At 35.9% G+C, this 17,931-nt stretch overlaps 3 protein-coding genes across 11 annotated transcripts in view; 1 reads left to right on the top strand and 2 right to left on the bottom strand.

The window, feature by feature from the left end:
* Window positions 1–1,403: 1,403 nt before the first annotated feature.
* Window positions 1,404–16,618, top strand: LOC124307543 (glutamine-dependent NAD(+) synthetase). Of its 5 annotated transcripts, none has more exons than XM_046769328.1 (14): window positions 1,404–1,621; window positions 1,796–1,875; window positions 9,793–9,981; window positions 10,056–10,311; window positions 10,397–10,589; window positions 10,652–10,892; window positions 10,990–11,226; window positions 11,297–11,412; window positions 11,509–11,813; window positions 11,922–12,130; window positions 12,240–12,465; window positions 12,554–12,730; window positions 13,115–13,153; window positions 14,879–14,981. In XM_046769328.1, the coding sequence occupies exons 2-13, from the start codon at window positions 1,796–1,798 to the stop codon at window positions 13,145–13,147; spliced, it is 2,262 nt and encodes a 753-aa protein (XP_046625284.1). In that variant the 5' UTR covers window positions 1,404–1,621; the 3' UTR covers window positions 13,148–13,153; window positions 14,879–14,981. The 5 variants fall into 5 exon arrangements, with proteins under 5 accessions (XP_046625284.1, XP_046625281.1, XP_046625282.1 ...); XM_046769325.1 differs by lacking the exon at window positions 13,115–13,153 and adding an exon at window positions 15,178–16,618 and having other exon boundaries at window positions 1,410–1,621; XM_046769327.1 differs by lacking the exons at window positions 1,404–1,621; window positions 1,796–1,875; window positions 13,115–13,153 and adding exons at window positions 5,478–5,750; window positions 5,856–5,912; window positions 15,178–16,618.
* LOC124307540 (cytosolic carboxypeptidase 2) lies at window positions 2,214–8,133 on the bottom strand. The gene is made up of 16 exons (XM_046769314.1): window positions 7,905–8,133; window positions 6,680–6,870; window positions 6,463–6,615; window positions 6,080–6,363; window positions 5,838–5,984; window positions 5,666–5,774; window positions 5,270–5,515; window positions 5,020–5,189; window positions 4,740–4,902; window positions 4,434–4,661; window positions 4,098–4,189; window positions 3,794–4,007; window positions 3,593–3,713; window positions 3,336–3,528; window positions 3,039–3,245; window positions 2,214–2,966 (listed from the first exon to the last, which is right to left on the bottom strand). The coding sequence occupies exons 1-16, from the start codon at window positions 7,972–7,974 to the stop codon at window positions 2,432–2,434; spliced, it is 3,123 nt and encodes a 1,040-aa protein (XP_046625270.1). The 5' UTR covers window positions 7,975–8,133; the 3' UTR covers window positions 2,214–2,431.
* Window positions 16,619–16,907: 289 nt separating the features above from the next.
* LOC124307542 (transcriptional regulator ovo-like) overlaps window positions 16,908–17,931 on the bottom strand; it is a 65,007-nt gene continuing 63,983 nt past the window's right edge. For all 5 annotated transcript variants that reach the window (XM_046769319.1, XM_046769324.1, XM_046769320.1 and 2 more), the window contains one exon: window positions 16,908–17,825. In XM_046769319.1, coding sequence (XP_046625275.1) covers window positions 17,655–17,825 — 171 coding nt within the window. In that variant the 3' untranslated portion in view covers window positions 16,908–17,654. The remainder of the gene's footprint in view (window positions 17,826–17,931) is intronic.

Here is a 17,931-nt window from a genome sequence, read left to right as displayed (position 1 = left end):
AGCGTTACGTGTGAATATTTAAATTATTTTCACAATCGGCGGATATCCAGGTCATTGCGTTGACCCATCGAACCATTTCCATGGCGGTCAAAAGGATGGGTAAAACGATGCTGTTCAATTTGTGACGTTCAAGCATCGAATAATGAATATTCAAAAATTCACCTATTTAAAAGGAAAGAATAAAGTAGCATTAGTTGAAATACGATTTCTTGCAATATTTCTTCACTTCGGGAATAACGTTCCGTGAAATGATCAACCATCGCAGTATCATTATATGTATTATACATAAACAGATACTATCCCGTCCTCGATCACGTCAAGAATCAAGATCACGCAGCTTCTGACTAAGAGCGAGTCTGCTTTATGCACACAAGTAAAAAAATATTAAGCTATTCTTTTCAACTAGTCAAATGTTTCGATAGCCTGACAAATCGGGCCAATTTTTCATGTTTTGTTTATAACACAGACCGATACCTGCTAATAGAAACAGCTTATCTCTTCGATTGCGTTGGAAGCATCTTATCTTAGCAGTTATGTTGGAATTATCTATTATTGGTGTTTCTAGTAGTTTTGCATAACGTCCAAAATAATGCTTAATTAATGACGTTAAATCAGGTGTGTATTCCACATGGATCAGATAGTGTCAAAGCATCTTTTATGTGTATATAATGACCTTGCTTGCGTGCAATCCACAAGTGCAAAACTTTCTTGTTTGTAGAGTTATGAGGCGTACATATGATGGCACTAGGGTCGAAGATTTGCGAGGCTATCGCGTGTCGATTTTTACATTACTTTCAAAATTAATCAAGCAAATTTCATACACATTTTAGGAATGTTTATTCATATTCATAATTTGCGTATGTATTACACTTCTTGGGACAAATTTGTTTTTCAATAAATTGTAAATTTGCCCCACGAATTGTTAATTTCTGAGGTAAAGTAAAGTTTGGTGAAATAATTTTTTTTGTAAGAACATTTGGAGATGTACATCAATTAAATTTCCTGCTTTTTCATCATCATTCTCACCATTTTCCATTCCTACAAATAGTACCGTCGATGGTGCTTTATTATTATTCTACTCGACCGACTTTTAATGCAGATTCTGGAGTCAGAGTATTTGCCTGGTTTGAAATTAATTCAAGGCGGCAAAGCACGGAGAGGGTGCCAAAACTGTAGGCCTGTAGAGGCAGCTTGAGCAAGCGGTTCGCGAAAGGTGAAATTAAGAAATTCCTCATGCACTGTAATTGTAATTAAGTTGGCCGAGAGATAGTACGTTACGAAGACAACCCGCAGATTTTTCCCGTGAGGTTCCTTGCGATTGTTTTTTAGCCCGTGGAATCCTAGGGAATGGAGCGAGAGATGCTTGCGGTATTCGAACGGAAAATAGTCCATGCGTGAATCCCACGAATTCTTTTGCATTAGGCTCCAGTTTTTTATCTCCGCGTGTCGTTGACGTTTGTACGGTTGCACACTATTATCACGTTATTACTCGTGTTATTACCGAACAGTGAAAGGTACTTAGGTAATTTTCTATTAATGCTTTGTTTCTGTCCTGTGATTGAATTCAGTATATGCATGTACTGTAATCCCGTTGATTAACGACTGCTGCGAGCTACCGCGGGTGAGTTTATTTTACTTGCGAACGGTGAAGAAAAACTCATTGTCTTCCACGTTACAAACAATGCGATAATAGTTTACATATCGTGATAGGATAGCCTTTTGTTTTGCATTTTTTTGCTTGTTTAGTAATTTTCTTTACCAGTAACATAATTTTTTTTTCTCACTATTTATGTAGATGCATAACAGGAAACGCAAACACCGCAGTGGAAATCCTTCCAGACGGAGAGAAGAGCGCGAGCCGCAGAGAACTGAAAGGTTAAATTACACCTGTTTAAAAATTCTCACCGTTGACTTATATTCGTCGTAAAAACGAAAATTATTTTACGAATCTAATTCAACAATCCTCCTAAATTCAATAGCTCACTCTTATTCTTATATTGCAACTTTTCTTCCGGATCAGGTTAGGTTTGCCCCAGGCTCGGCCAGGGCTAAACTAGGTTAGGTGAGGGTAAGCTAAGTTGAACTATTTAAAAATTCCCATTATTTGAATAGAGATTTACGAAATTTGTCCTCACCGATTTTCGCACATTTTTTCCATTTTATTACTGCGTCTTTTAATCCATATTCCTGAGTCTTAAGCAAATTCTCTGAACTAATCGGGATGTAAATTTTTATTAAATTCGTTACACGTATACTACATTTTTGGGACTGTGGTATAAAATGGGTAGACGAGAATATGTGTTCAATTATCTTTCACGCTAAATCGATTTTTCAAGTACAGGGGAAATGGGGATACGTTCCCTGGACCGTGTGATAGGCTTTGCTTTTATTGTAAATGTGGAACTATCATGGTTCCTTATTCTTAAATTTACTATTTTACTGCCATAGCCCCGAGCATAACACTGGCGCTAAGTACTCGTTTCTTCTTTACCAGTGATTTCTTTTTTTTCTTCGCAGTTCTTGGCCGCACGCTAAGCTGAACTTCATCTGAACTAGAACTGTCGGTTGTGGGGTCAATCATTAACTTTTGTTTTGTTTTGGGCATGCTGGTAGCGGCGGTAACAACTAGACCTCCTTTACGGAATTTTCGTTTAGATTCAGATTTGTGCTTGGCTTCCGGTTTCGGTAGCTTTGCAATCCCGAACAATCTTAGGGAATCTATTTTATCTGCCCTTGTCGATATCGCGTTACTCTCTGCTCCAATCGTGTTCATATTCACAGTCTTTTGGCGTCTTAGCCGTGTCCTTTTCTTTTTAATTGGCTTTGGGACTTCTTCCTCATCTACATGGATTGGTAGAATGTTGATTACCTTTGCCTGCTTTTTCAGCAATTTTTTCTTTACTTTTCTTGACTCTCCGTTCGTTTTCTGAGTATAGTCTAATGCCTCTAATTTTTTTGAGCAAGATCTGAAATTTATTGGATTTTAGCCTTAAAAAGGTCCATTGTTATTTCATGCTTACAACAACCTGTTTTCTTACTTTAACAGAGTTTCGCTATCGGTTTGATAGGCCAAGGCTAGGCTCGATGCTCCCCAGCCATTAGAACTTTGAATGAATGGATTTCCTCTATCTTCTTTGTATTGGCTCCTCATTGGAACGCCCGTCCAAAGTTGCTGACGCAAAGAGGCCATTTTTATTTGAACATCCTGATGCTTTGAGAATATAGGAGACAGGTGTCTCGATGTTCTGAAACAATAGAGAAACAAGATGTTACCTAATGAATTTATAACCGATTGACCTTTCTTTGACTTTTGGTAATTTGAAATGAAAACTTGCTTTGGTTGAGGCAGATAACGTGGCTGCTGTCTCGATTTGTGAGTTGTCTTTGCCGGAGGTAATTCCTCTCCTAAAGACAGACTGTGAGGCCTTATTATCGATGGTAATGGTAAATAGTCTTTGCGAGAATCTTTCCTATAATCTTCATCTTTTTCTGATACATCAGACCTTTCCATTAAATTAGAGCGACTCTCTACAATTCAAAAGACAACTGAATTATCATACTGGAATTCATCATATTTCAGGTTTTTGTATACCTTGCGGAAGCCTGGAGGTTGCTATAGATGATTCCAAATAATACTCATCTCCTGACTCACTGACATCGTATAAATCACTTCCTGGATCGGTAATCGGTACGTCCATAACAGCTCTTTGAGTCTGTAACACAAGTATGGCACGGGAAGCGAGTGTGAGCAAATATTCATCTACGTTTTAGTTTTTTCAGTCAAATTTTGTACCAATATTTTCTTTTTGACTTGCGAGTTCTGTTCCAAAAATTTTTTCCTTGCTCCATTTCTTATTTTTCCATTGCCTTTGGCCCTTGGTAGTATTGGCGACGGCGGCGGAACAGATAGGTATGGGTAACTGTCATCCGTATCTCGTTTTGATTTTTCATCAGCTCTTTCTCGTCTATCGTCTTGCGATGAACTATCGGATGTATCGCCCTCATCGCTTTTATTTTCACAAGTAGAGAAATTCCAAGAAATATTAGTGAAATGTGTAATCAGCATTAAAAAAAGAAATTTATTCTAATCAACGTACCTAGAGTAATCGGTTAGATTGATATTTGTTGGTTCATCAGCGCTTGATCCTTCCTTCATAAGTCTTGCAAGAATTTTATTTCGTAGTCGTTCCTACATTGACATTCAATTTCATCCTGCAAGTTGAAGCATGCCCGAAATTATTCTAGATATTTTCGATTTTGTAAGAAGATGTTACAACAAATGTATTTCTGCACAGTTTCATTATTTTGAGTACTGCAAGTTCAGCTTACCCAAAAATTTCCACGCAGCATCAAACATAATCAGAATTACAATTCTAATAAATATAGTTATGACTACAATGAAATACAAGAACTGAGATTGCTTGAAACCTCACCTTTGTAGGATCTTCGTCGGAGAAATCCAGTAGGGTTTCACAAAAAGCTTTACCAATTTGTTCGTAATCTTGCGTCGAAAAGTGCGTATCAGCTCTGGAGCCAATTTTAGAACCACTCAAGGAAGCCTCCATGGTATAACTGTTTTGAACACCCATTAGCCAGACAACTACTCTCCCTGTGCCTTCTTTTCCCTTTTCAATATGGAATTTGCAATTCTCAAATGAAAACTGAAACAAGTTGAATTCTCAAATGAAAACCAACACCTCAGTGTTTCATTCACTTGTATGATCCGGTAGACTACTCACTTTATCAGCAGCATTCTTGTGTAACATTAAAGGAAAAACTTGTTCTGACAGTTTTCCACCAGATCCACCCCTTTTACTTTCACAACCATAAATGAATATGTTGTGTCTCCTTGAGTGCGCGTGTAAATCGCAGTATATTGCAATACCGCATTCCTCCATCAATCTGTCGTTGCATGCATAATTATTAGGTATATGACGAAAACTCAAAGCTATATTATCAATGTTGAATTGGCTACATTTTTTGTGCTTATTTTTCCTCGTCTCTTTCCTTGTGCCTTACCTGCGAATCATGAGTTTGGTATGCCATACCGAAGGATAACTCTCTCGCATTACAGTTCTGTATTGTCGATTCAAGTCCTTCCCAGACAAAGAGCACCTGTTATTCCCAACTATAACTCCATCCGGATTTAGCATTGGTACCAACTTGAAGATAAATCGTTCCCGCAATTCCTGTAAAATTGTATCAATAATCAGTACATTACTTTTCTACGATGAGATTTCTGAAGAAATTTCATAGGAAAGTATTTAACTTTAGCCTGATTAGAATCCCCGGTCAGAAAGTCAATAATTCCTTTCATCATCCAACTCGATGGTGTTTCCCCAGGATGTACACGTGCAGTTATAACAACACCTTTTTTCTTTCTTCCGTCATCATTGAACATTGGCGCGGTTATAGTTAGATAGTAGACATTGTTTCCTGCCAAACTTCGACACAACAATCTGAGTTTGGTGTACTTGGTTTTGGCAGGGTCATTGATAATTGAACCCAGATATTCCTGAAAGAAATTAGACTCACGTTAGTTCAATGTTAGTTTTTCTTGTTCGATTAAACTTCTAAAAAATGAACGTTACATAAGTTGATAAATTGCGCAATACTGATATTCCATTGGTCACAAACATTTGAATATTGCCGATTCACTCATTACCTGAAGATCTGTGTATGTATATGGGTAACAATGAGCTAAGTACACAGTGTCCTGGTCGTGCGGGAAAGACAGATTAAATGTCAACGTATGTTTCTCTTTCTCTTCGTCGCTAAAACAAATCCAAATGAATAAAAATGTTCAATTTGAAAAAAATTATAATTTAATTACTTACGAGGAATCGTTCTTGTAGTAGGTGATGTTGTCGCCGCACCTTCTCCATCCGACAGCGTGCAACGATGCATCTTTGGTAGAGTATAGCAGAGGCTTTAGTCCTTCATTATACAAACTATCTTCTTTACAAAAATTTACAATGGACAACCTGTTGTTAACAATAGATTGAAAGTATCGAATTCATCTGTTTATAAATGTTTTTTGTACACACCTATTCTTGTCTGTAATCAGATTACAACTGACCTGTATATTGTCCTACTTTTGGTGTTTGATATTCTAAAATAATACCATTGCATGTGTCTTTGAGTATAAAGATCCTTCCTCAAGTGAAGTTGATAGTAAGTGTCTGTTATTTTAATGACCTTGCCCAAGTTTCCAGATTCAAATCTTGATTCAAATTTTAGGTCCGAATTACAGGTAGCGAAACTATTTGCTACAGAGTTATCTAGGCAATTCAAATTTGTGTTTGATGCACTTGTTATTGGCTCCTGTATAAAAATGGTCCCGCCGATACATGATCTGCTGAACTGTAACATGCAATTCAGCTTTGTCTAATATTACCAATGGTTTTGAATTTTATCTTCTTCGATAAAAAAGAATCATTAGCAGAATTAGTTGATACGTACATAATTTGTGGCACTCATAGGGCAGTATCGAAAAATGACTGTTCCGGATTCCTCTCCAATTGGTTTTGGCTTTGGTTCTTTTCCACTCGGCACATAATATGGTTCTGGTGTAGCCGGAAAATATTCTATATGGCGTATCCTCTCCTGTATTACCTAATATCAGTCTAACTTCAGTAAGTTTCAAATAATGAAAATTAAGAAAGCTAGAAGATCTTACTTGACACTCTGTCGGCCATCTCGCTTCTTGTGTTATACCATCGATGCCAGAATGGGCATCTGGTATAGTTGGAAAGGCTTCTTTGGAGTCTCGGTATCTCGCAACACTTGCAGACAAATTCAAAGCAGTTTCTATATCTCTTCTCGTAATGCCGAGACGACCTTGTAGGCATTGGCTTGTGATGTAACTGTCTGCGAATAAGACCGTATTGATTAACAAAATTTGATAAATTTAAATGAATAAACCTTATTGCTAGAACTAGTGTCTAACGCAATTTGTCTGTATGTTTATTCTAACTTTATCAGTGCTATTATTATTGTATTGCTATAGATTATTGTATTCCCACTTGAAGGATCACTGTATTATTTTGCTCATTCATTTAGGCTTGTATAGGAAATGCTTCATTGATCATAGATAAAGGTTTAAACACACACATCAGATTGTAAGTGGATCACAGTCACGCTCACAAAAAGTTGAGGCGCACTGTCTAATTGTTGTAATTAAGTTTGATATATATTAGCATTCTCTGGTTCATAATAGTTAGAACTGTACAAATAGTAAATAAAATATTTACATGTTAATCCCATTATTTCGATTGCTTATTTTTTTCTAATAAAATAATACTTTTACGTGCCAGTTTTGAATTGTCAAACTAATCGTAAGGTTCTGTTTCATAATGAAAAGCATGAATTTGACTAATATAATGATACGTTTTTTGTGCTTTATGTGTGGCTAACGTTGAGGTTGCAGGCAACATGTTTGTGACAAATGAATCTAAGCAAGATAGAATTGCAATACAGAGATTTTGATTAATTTAACAGCTACTAATGGCAAATAATGAATATAAAAGATAACAGATGAGGTCATTCGTTGAAACATGTTTCTCCAGTTTTGTTTTTCTAACATATGAATGTGGAACTACAAACAAATTTATTTGGCTTCTAAAAACTATTTCTAGTTGAAAATAAGTTTGTGTTCTCATTGCCATTCCGTAGAATATTCACCAATTCTTTCTGTACGTTCGGATACCAATTCGCAATAGTCCGGCATTGTGTTTTTAACTTCGAATGATGCGGTGTTATGTAACGATGCTGAAAAATGGACATACTCTCTCTACCTTTTCTGTTCTATAATACTTGGATAAAAAATAGCCATTTATAAGTTGGTGATACTGACTTGACTTTATCTTGATAAACAAGCTTTCGCATTACGCAATTAAACTCACTTGGAATTGGGTGAATCGGAAATAGAGCTGCTTGAAGTTCTTTCACTCTGCTGTTTACAGCGAAATCCATTTCTCAGCGCTTCGACGCCAAACAATTTGAACAACTTGACTAACATTATAATTTCTTCATTTATCATTATTGGTCCTTGGCCTTTTCAATTTAATGTGCCATTCACTATACATACATTTCCAACTATCAATGCACCAGTCTAAATTTTAAATCTAGGGCCTGTAGTTTTGGTGAAATGTCCTTTTTTTTCAGTAAGCGTTACACATTATATCATTTTGTAACTAGTATAAAATATTACAGCCTATGTAGCGTACTGCTTTGTTTATTTTGGTAATAATAGACAGTCATTCTTGAAAAAATTTTTACTGGGGTCTACAGGACAGCAGAATTGATCTGTTTCTTAAATCATTTCTGATGATTGTTAAGTACATGTTATAAGGATTTTATTATTTAGTATTTAAATATGATTGCGTTATCAGTAGTTTTTAGCTTTTAACATTATCACACGCAGCTTCTTGTACGAATTATTTTACAAAAATAAAAAAAGATTCCTTTATAAATAATCGCAGTTTTTGTTCCACATAGCCGTTGCTCTTTCACTTTGCACCTGGGCTTCCAAGCTGCAAGTTAACTCTTGGCTAGTAGATTGACCTGTGTATAACTATTCCCTAACAACCATCAAAGCAGGGGGTGGAGCCAATGGTTGCTTGGAGGGTTGCTTGCATTGGTATCTGTTATATGTACAAGGCGATGCAGAGAAATATTGATATTTGAACGGTCTACTTTGATTAGGTTTTGATCTATTTAGGTCTCGCATTACCTTAGGTGAGTATGATTGCGTGAGGTAACGTGCCTTTGCTTGTGTGAGGTGAAGAAATGAATTTTTTCTAACTTGTATACAACTTTATCTAAATCAAACGACCTTCAGATGCATTTTGCTGATGGTGTTAAATTACTTGCAAATTCTACAAGCGTTATTTTCTATCTGTTACACTCGCATACCAATATTATTCTAGTACCAGTCACCGTCAGGTTCTTCTTTTTCGCCTATCAAACCTCCCCACTTTCGAGCTTTTTCTTCACAGTACTAGTCTGTTCTGATATCTTTCTGAATCAGAAATGGTTCAATTTACATGTATATGGCATAAAATTATAACAGGTGTTCCGCGCACACACACACAGTTTGTTGACTATCTCCTACGTCAGCACGCTGGAATATGAGGCGATATAGATTTCAAATTTCAAAGGAATTTTAAATATTCCATTAATGGATCATGATTGATGGCTGCTACTAATAACATTGCTGCGTCAGATAATCTGCTCCACTGACGTCAGTTTCAAGCAAGTTAACAATTTTACCAAAAAATGAATCACAACAGACTAACATTGATTTCTTCCTATTCTTCCTTTTCTGTCTGAGTCATGTTAATTTGCACGTTTTAAGTCAGGCAATTGTAATCATCAGTTGATATTTTTTGAAATGGTCTATCGCATTATATTGAAAACTACAAAACTAAAGTGAAATGGTGATATTTGAGAAAGGTGAAAATATTAATGAAATCTGTTTTCTATCTAGCATTCCTGTGTAAGTTCTAAAGTATTGATCAATCAAATTCATTATAGCACGAGCTAATGTGCAGGCAGATTCTCCTGGCATTGTAGATTTATGAAAAGAGTCGGAATTATAATTACAGTCGAACTGCTTATTAGATATAGCTAGCATTTACTTGAGGAGATTTGTTTACATTTCTTAACGATATTTCAGTTTTTTTATATATACGTAGAAGCCTATCCCGGATTTATTGATTGATTTAATTCATCGTTATTCTCTACATTATGTGGTATCTAGGTTTTGAAAACTCCAATTTCACATTGCAGTGCTGAACGTATAAAATTTATCAAAGGGACTAATACTTGGAATATGGGGCGAACTGTGACAGTAGCAGCTTGCACGCTGAACCAATGGGCAATGGACTTTGATGGGAACCTAAGAAGGATATTTCAAAGTATACAGCAAGCCAAGGAGATGGGAGCAACTTATAGAAGCGGTCCAGAGCTTGAAATATGGTAAACTAATGAATATTTGTCAAAGAAATGAAAATAAAAAAGCAATTTGCGGTACCTCAAACCTTTTCTCACAGTGGTTATAGTTGCGAGGATCACTTTTATGAATCAGACACGCTGTTGCATAGCTGGGAAGTATTAGCCGAGCTTCTAAAATCACCAATATGCGAGGATATATTGATCGATGTTGGGATGCCTGTTATGCACAAGAATGTGAATTATAATTGCAGAGTAGCTTTCATAAATAAAAAGATCTTACTGATTAGACCAAAAATGAGAATGTGCGAAGATGGGAATTACAGAGAATCAAGATGGTTTTCTGCTTGGACTAAGGTAAGTAAAATTATGGCAATGGTCAAAAGATGCGACTAATCGGAGAAAAAAATGAAAAGAAAAAATTTCCTGTAATAATTTGCAGGAGCGTATGGTTGAGGATTATTTTTTACCTAGAATGATATCAGCTATAACTGACCAATCGATAGTACCTTTTGGTGACGCTATCATTTCGACCAAGGATACATGCATAGGTTTTGAGATATGCGAAGAATTGTGGAATCCGAGCAGCAATCATATACCGATGAGTCTGGATGGCGTTGAAATAATTGCTAATGGTAACAAATTGTAGAGGTCTGTGTCCATTTTCAATCTGTTAAAAAAAATGTCATTATTGCAGGAAGTGGGTCACATTTTGAACTACGGAAGGCTTACGTTACCGTCGATCTAGTGAAAGCAGCTACCTTCAAGGCTGGCGGGTGCTACATATTCAGTAACTTGCGCGGATGTGACGGTGCTCGGATTTATTTCAACGGTGGTTCGAGTATTACTTTGAATGGTAAAATATTGAATCGTGGAAAAGAGTTTGCCCTCCAGGATGTTGAAGTAACGGTAGCGACGCTTGATTTGGAAGATATAAGGCAAGCTGGAGTGAGCTTTTGATGTAGAATGTATAGAAGATATGAAAAGGTCATCTTTAAAAAAAACAATAGTCTTAAAATGGTTTTTTCGTCGCAGGTCTTATCGAAACAATATCAGGTCTCGAACACACTTAGCTGCGAGAGCTCAACCTTACCCTCGGGTTAAGGTTGACTATGCATTAACATCTGACGGTGTAATTTCAAACCGTCCAACTATTCCAATTAGTTGTGATTATTATTCAATGGAGGAAAATGAGTCGTCGAGGTGGAGGTATCACACCCCAGAAGAAGAAATCTCTCTGGCTCCGGCTTGCTGGTTGTGGGATTATTTGAGGTTTGATATATAAATCGTAACATCATTAAGGGTCACAAAATGATTTAATGCATACCTTGTTATCTTACAGGCGATCTTGTCAGGGAGGTTTTTTCTTACCTCTCAGTGGCGGTGTAGATTCAACCGCTGTTGCGTGTTTGGTTTATTCGATGTGCGACATGATCGTCAGCTCTGTCAGCAAAGGCGGCAAGTTATTTGTCTGATACAGTATCTGGGAAAATTTGGAGACTCGCGAAACTTTCGCAATCCCAGGTGTATCCTAATTTGTACAATTAATTATAGATTCCCAAGTTCTTTCGGATATAAGAAAAATCGTGGGTGATGGTGAATACGTTCCCACTGATCCGAAGCAGTTATGTAACGTTATTCTGTTCACTTGCTACATGGCTACAGAAAATTCTTCAATTGAAACAAAGACGCGAGCCGCTGAACTGGCCAGTCAAATCGGCGCGTATCATCACGGTATTGTTATCGATACAGCAGTCTCTGCAGTTCTTGGTATATTTCAACAAGTTACCAAATTGACGCCAAGATTTAAAGTGCACGGCGGCTCGCCAAGGGAAAGCTTGGCACTCCAAAATATTCAGGCAATGTTTAATTAAACACTTACAGTCAATATCTTAATAAACAATTAGTACGAAAACAATTTGACCCATTGGCAGTGAGCATTAACTCGAAATGAATGAATTGTGCAGGCTCGCTTACGAATGGTTATTGCCTATCTGTTTGCGCAACTGATGTTATGGGTTAGAGGGAGACCCGGTGGGCTTTTGGTATTGGGAAGTGGTAATGTAGACGAGGCTTTGAGGGGCTACTTTACTAAATATGACTGCAGTAGTGCGGACGTCAATCCAATTGGAGGGGTAACAAAGACTGATCTGAAGAAGTTTCTCATCTACTTTAGGTAAGAGAATTAACGGATTCGCGAATGACCCAGAAATATTGGAAAAACTTTATTCTAATGTAAAAAAAAATATTGAATTTCGTGTCTACAAGTTGTAGGAATATTTCAGAAAGAAACATAACATGCACACCCTGGACGCAATATTGGATGCTCCACCTACGGCCGAATTGGAGCCTTTACAACACGGTCAGTTGGCTCAATTGGACGAAATCGATATGGGAATGACGTACAAAGAGCTCGGGGCTTTCGGAAAATTGAGAAAGCAAAATTGTGCAGGTCCATTTTCTATGTTCTGCAAATTGTTACATATGTGGGAGGATTGTACTCCTAAAGAGGTGATTAATTGATTGAGTTTTTTCGAACAAAGATTTAAAATCGTTGCAACATTTCTATGTTTCTACGATTACATTCTCTTAATCGTAGATTGCCGATAAAGTGAAACATTTTTATCGCTGTTACGCGATAAATCGGCACAAGATGACCGTCCTTACGCCATCATGCCACGCCGAAACGTATAGTCCCGACGATAATCGGTTTGACCATCGGCCTTTCCTTTACAATCACACTTGGAAGTGGCAGTTTAAGGCGATCGATGACCAGGTGAGTTTATTACAAGATGGAAAAACGCTTCGAAGTTCTTCAGCCGTCGAAGGAGTTGCTAAGAGGCAACGGGGAACGGTTGGCATGGAAAATCAGATGCAATCTCATTGTTCGCGTGTCAATAGTAAGAGATATACTTTCGTGGTAAATGATATTCGTGTTCGAGTAGCATACAAATTGGCTTTTAGATTTGAGTAGATATTATTAAGAAACGCTCTCACAACGTTTTTGAAGTGCACTTTTGAGTTTTTCGCAAAGTTTAACCGAAATCTGATTGTAACAACTACTCAGAGAAAACTTTTTGGCTGAACACGTAAATGAGACTAATTCTTCTACTTCATTCATTCTCATTTTCTTGTGAATAACATGAGGATATTAATCTAGGTACTACGAGTGAATGGGTCCGAACCAACTTAAGTGAAAGTACGTACGTACTTTACAGTAATTGAGTACAAGCATTTGCTTTTTTTTCATACACTTTGCACATCGTCATCACTATCAAACGATATTTTGCTCGTTTTTTATTTGTTTGGCTTCGCTAATTACCCGTGTGAGTTGTGAGATAATAGAACTGAAATGTTGTATTACTTCTAATGTTTCTATTATAATTAATCTACCGGAAACTATGATAATGATGAATAAGAATTCTCGACCTCGTATATAATCTATTATAGAATCTTGGTGATCGGTCAATTAAGTAAACGTATTTTTAGTTAACGTTTCGACCCGGATATGGGCCCTCCTCAGAACGATTTATTTATTTAACTGTCAAGAACAACAAAAATTTTTTTTTAAAATAATAATACTAGAAGTACAATCGGACATTAAATATTGTAGATGTAATACTCTTAGGGCTATTATATATTATTGGTTAGTGAGAACAATTTGATTAATTGAAAAAAGAAAGGCTTAAAGTGTTATTTACATTTTTTTTAAAGTAAGTGGACAAAGATGTAGTCGAATTCACAATTTACAATTAGTGGAGACAATGTTCTTTGAGTGACGGTAGTCAATGTCAATCTTCTAGTTATTTTACATGTAGGAGTTAATAGTTGGAAGTCATTAATTAAAAAGATTAAAGAACTATGTTTCTTCACAGTCAATATGTCATTGTGTTAAAAGGTTTTAAAGAAGGTCTTTTTAGCAGTAAAATTAATTTGCAAAGTGTCCAAGAAGTGGAGCTAGGCTCTTTATGACTATGTCTATGTATATAAATAGATCACACTCTTAATATTTTAAACCGATATCATCCACGATTACAATTTACTATCGAAATAGAAGAAAATGACGCCATCAATTTCTTAGATGTATTGCTGATACACAACAACAATAATATCAAAACAGATTGGTTCCACAAAAAAACCTGGTCTCAAAGATACTTGAATTTTAATTCTCACCATCCAGTGTCCTACAAAATAGGTCACACCAATTCCGTTAATCTTCGACAAGATGTTGAACATTTAAGTAATATTTACAAACCTCTAATCTCCGCCCACACAACAAATATTGTTTAACCTTAACTAGATACACAAAATTTTTGTCCCCATAACACAGTTCTTCTACATATTTTTTTTTCACAAAATATTTTTGTTTTTCTGTATAATTGTTTATATTAGGTTCACCTTCACTCTGGATCATATTTGTTTCTCCCATCAGTCGTTATTCACCTGTTGACCCAATCGGTTCAACCGATAATAATTTTTGTTAGACATGAGGAACATAGTCATAAAGAGCCTAGCTCCACTTCTTGGACACTTTGCAAATTAACATTGAACTCAAAGAACATTGTCTCCACTAATTGTAAATTGTGAATTCGACTACATCTTTGTCCACTTACTTTTAAAAAAAGGTAAATAACACTTTAAGCCTTTCTTTTTTCAATTAATCAAATTGTTCTCACTAACCAATAATATATAATAGCCCTAAGAGTATTACATCTACAATATTTAATGTCCGATTGTACTTCTAGTATTATTATTTAAAAAAAAATTTTTTGTTGTTCTTGACAATTAAATAAATAAATCGTTCTGAGGAGGGCCCATATCCGGGTCGAAACGTGCACTAAAAATACGTTTACTTAATTGACCGATCACCAAGATTCTATAATAGATAACCTATGATAATACATGTTTTCCATCTCGATTACAGCTCAGACGAATAGGCTCTGATGATAAGACGCACCGGGCACAAAATAACGAACCCAGTGTTTCAGCAAAGTCTACTCTTCCTCCTATTCGACTTAATACAACGAGTAAGTAAAACTCAAAATTCGCCTTATCAAACATTTTCCATTGTTTTTCTGAATTAGATAGTTGAAAATTTCGTTTGTTGCATAAATGCTCGATTCACTTTCAACTCAACGAATGGACGATTGTTAAATAAACATGAATTACTTTGACAGACGATTGAAAATTACTAATTAAAGATTGACGAATATTTTTTTTCAGACAAAACCCATCACGGTGTTGTGGTTTAATAATAATCTTATGTCTATCATACACGATATCTTCTGATATATAAATACGTATATCGGTAAGCGTACCCTTACAAAATGTAGGAACTGATTGGAATGATATGAGTTTCCGTCCCATGTGAATTCTTAAGGATACTCATACAGACAGTTGGTTTTAGAGGCAAAAATAAAAAAAATAAAATAAGTTTACCATGATTATTTTCATACCGAAATGTATTGAAAGTACAGATTTTATAAATAAATTATGTATGTTTCCTTAATTTTAAATACCAACACTGTGTGGACCAAAGGTTTCTAATATGCTTAAATTAAGATTTTTTTTATTATCTCTTTAACTTCTACATACAGAATGCATAACCACGTTCGAGACAGACCTTTCAACGTGCGTAGATTAATAATCACGACGTTCTGCAATATATGCATACACATTTCTATAATGTGCTTACGAATAGCTCTATCTTCGTTCGAATCTTTTGCAGAAATGATTCTATTAAAAGTTAACGACGATAAATATAATATTATTATCATATATGAAACAATACTGGATGTAAATTAAATAATAGATTATATTTCAGTAAATACGATTATAACTTGAGTATTTCTAAGACTTAAAAATGGATTACGAATTTTCATCCTATTGTACAAAAAATATCTGTCACAAGGTACAATTTGTCTATATTAATATTCAGACGAAAAAAAAATGGTTTACAAGGCGAGAGTTATTCTTTCCAAACGTTTAACTTAGATTATGTATATACATTTTTCGAACGCGGCTCGCCTTAACAAAACGGACTAACACGGACGAGAGACAAGAGTGAGGTTTTCACCAATCTCTGAATACCGAAATCTGTGGAACAGTTTTATTAATTATGTACATTATAAATATGTACAGTAACGTTGTTCCATCGATTCTTTCTATCATTAATGTTTTTCATTTTCTCTTTCATGAAATTTTTCGTCTCTGTACCCTAAAACCTTGTTTTGATCGTTCTTTGATCGGCTATAGTTACTCCTAATATTTATCAAATATATAGGTAATATAATGGATGGACTTTAGCACCTTCTTCGAGAGTAACATTACTTATTCTTCGTCCGCTGTTGCATATTGAGTTTCTTTTTGCTTTTTCATATTTTCAACTACTATCCATATTGCTGTATATAATCAATTGGTAAAGTACCTTAAAACATTTGCACCTTGTTCGCCTGTGTATAGTGTTTAGGTACTTTAACTCTATACGGTTTACCTATTGATACTGTAATTTGTGCGCGGTGTGCGTTATGTTCACTGTTTATACGTCTTCTCAGTGTGATGTGTGTATTTAACTCTAAATCTACCACCAAATTGCACAAATCCCCGTTTCGACTATGTGATCGCGATTATTCTATGCATGTGATGAATTAAGAAACAAAAGTATTGTATAAACGAAAACATTAAAAAACAAATTGTGATAATTATGTCATAAATGAAGATGCGAGGAATGATCAAGTTTGATACTCATTTTATTTTTTTTTTATCGTCAAATCAATGTCAAATTACACGAACATACTAGTAGTGTTAAATAATTTCAAATGAGAGTTTTGGATGAGGACGAATGAAACTGTTATTATAGATAGGCTTATTATTATAGACAATGATTTAAATTAAAAAAATTGTTTACAGCTGTAATTCATGCCTGAACTCTACAATAAAGTCTTCTAAGATGCAATAGCCACGGCGAATTATTACATATGCGGTGTTGCAAAAGATCTGCGACGTCGTTACTTTACGCAACGAGAAAATCATCATGATAGTCTCTCGTTTACATCAATTCCTGGAGACGAAAGTCGAGATCTTTTGCCCCCCGCCCGTCAAGTCGGAAAGCAACGTAACTCTCCAAAATCACATCGAGTCTCGTTGAAAAGTCTCTTTATCAGTTCATTTGCACATTGATAGAATAATATAAAAAAATTAAAATAAATGTGAAATAAGCATTCCTGAAACGTTGAATCCGAGTTTACAGGCACTTCAGCTATGCCGTTGTCGTATTTTCATATATGATTAACTTACTATAGTCCTGAATAATCATTAATTACAATTAAAGTTAAATACTGCCGCTAAAAGTTACCTTAAAATTAAATAAAAGGCCTACTGCCTGCCCATTTCACGCCCCGCATCAAGAGATGGAAAATAAGAAACACGATTTTTGCATACGACTCACTCCCTTTCCCTCAAAACGCGGCCGTGAAATATGCCGGCGTTAGACTCAGGTCATCATATGTGTCCCAACGATGGCCTTGCGCTTTTTGAAAACCCAGAAACGACCGTCATTTGCAGAACTAGTCGATTTTCAGATTTTAAAAATTCTGCCAGCCATCGGGCCGCACCTCCACCTAACTCCCCTAATTTTTCTTCATTTGTTCCCCCTTCTCCGCTTTCTCTATACGCACCTCTCTGATTTCTCAGACTTGGACTTACGTGCGAACTTGCAGCAGCATGTTAGCGAAGTTGCTATTTGTGAACTTGAAGTGACGTTTGTCGTAGAACTTTAGGAGAGCTGGACTATACGGGTGCTTGTCTTTAAGGTGTAGGTAGTGGACTTCCGGTTCTTGCGTCGTGTGGCCGCATTCCTCGCAGACGTACACCTGTTAGATTTTTTTGATTCAACATCGGAACTGATACATATTTGTTTTTATTTTTATGCCAGATATTATTAAAATAAAAGACAGCTCAATAAATTCTTTCGTTTTC

This window comes from Neodiprion virginianus, chromosome 6 (genome assembly GCF_021901495.1).
Source record: "Neodiprion virginianus isolate iyNeoVirg1 chromosome 6, iyNeoVirg1.1, whole genome shotgun sequence".
NCBI classification, from domain to species: domain Eukaryota; kingdom Metazoa; phylum Arthropoda; class Insecta; order Hymenoptera; family Diprionidae; genus Neodiprion; species Neodiprion virginianus.
Note: the sequence above shows the minus strand (reverse complement) of the source record. Positions and strands in the feature narration are given on the sequence as shown.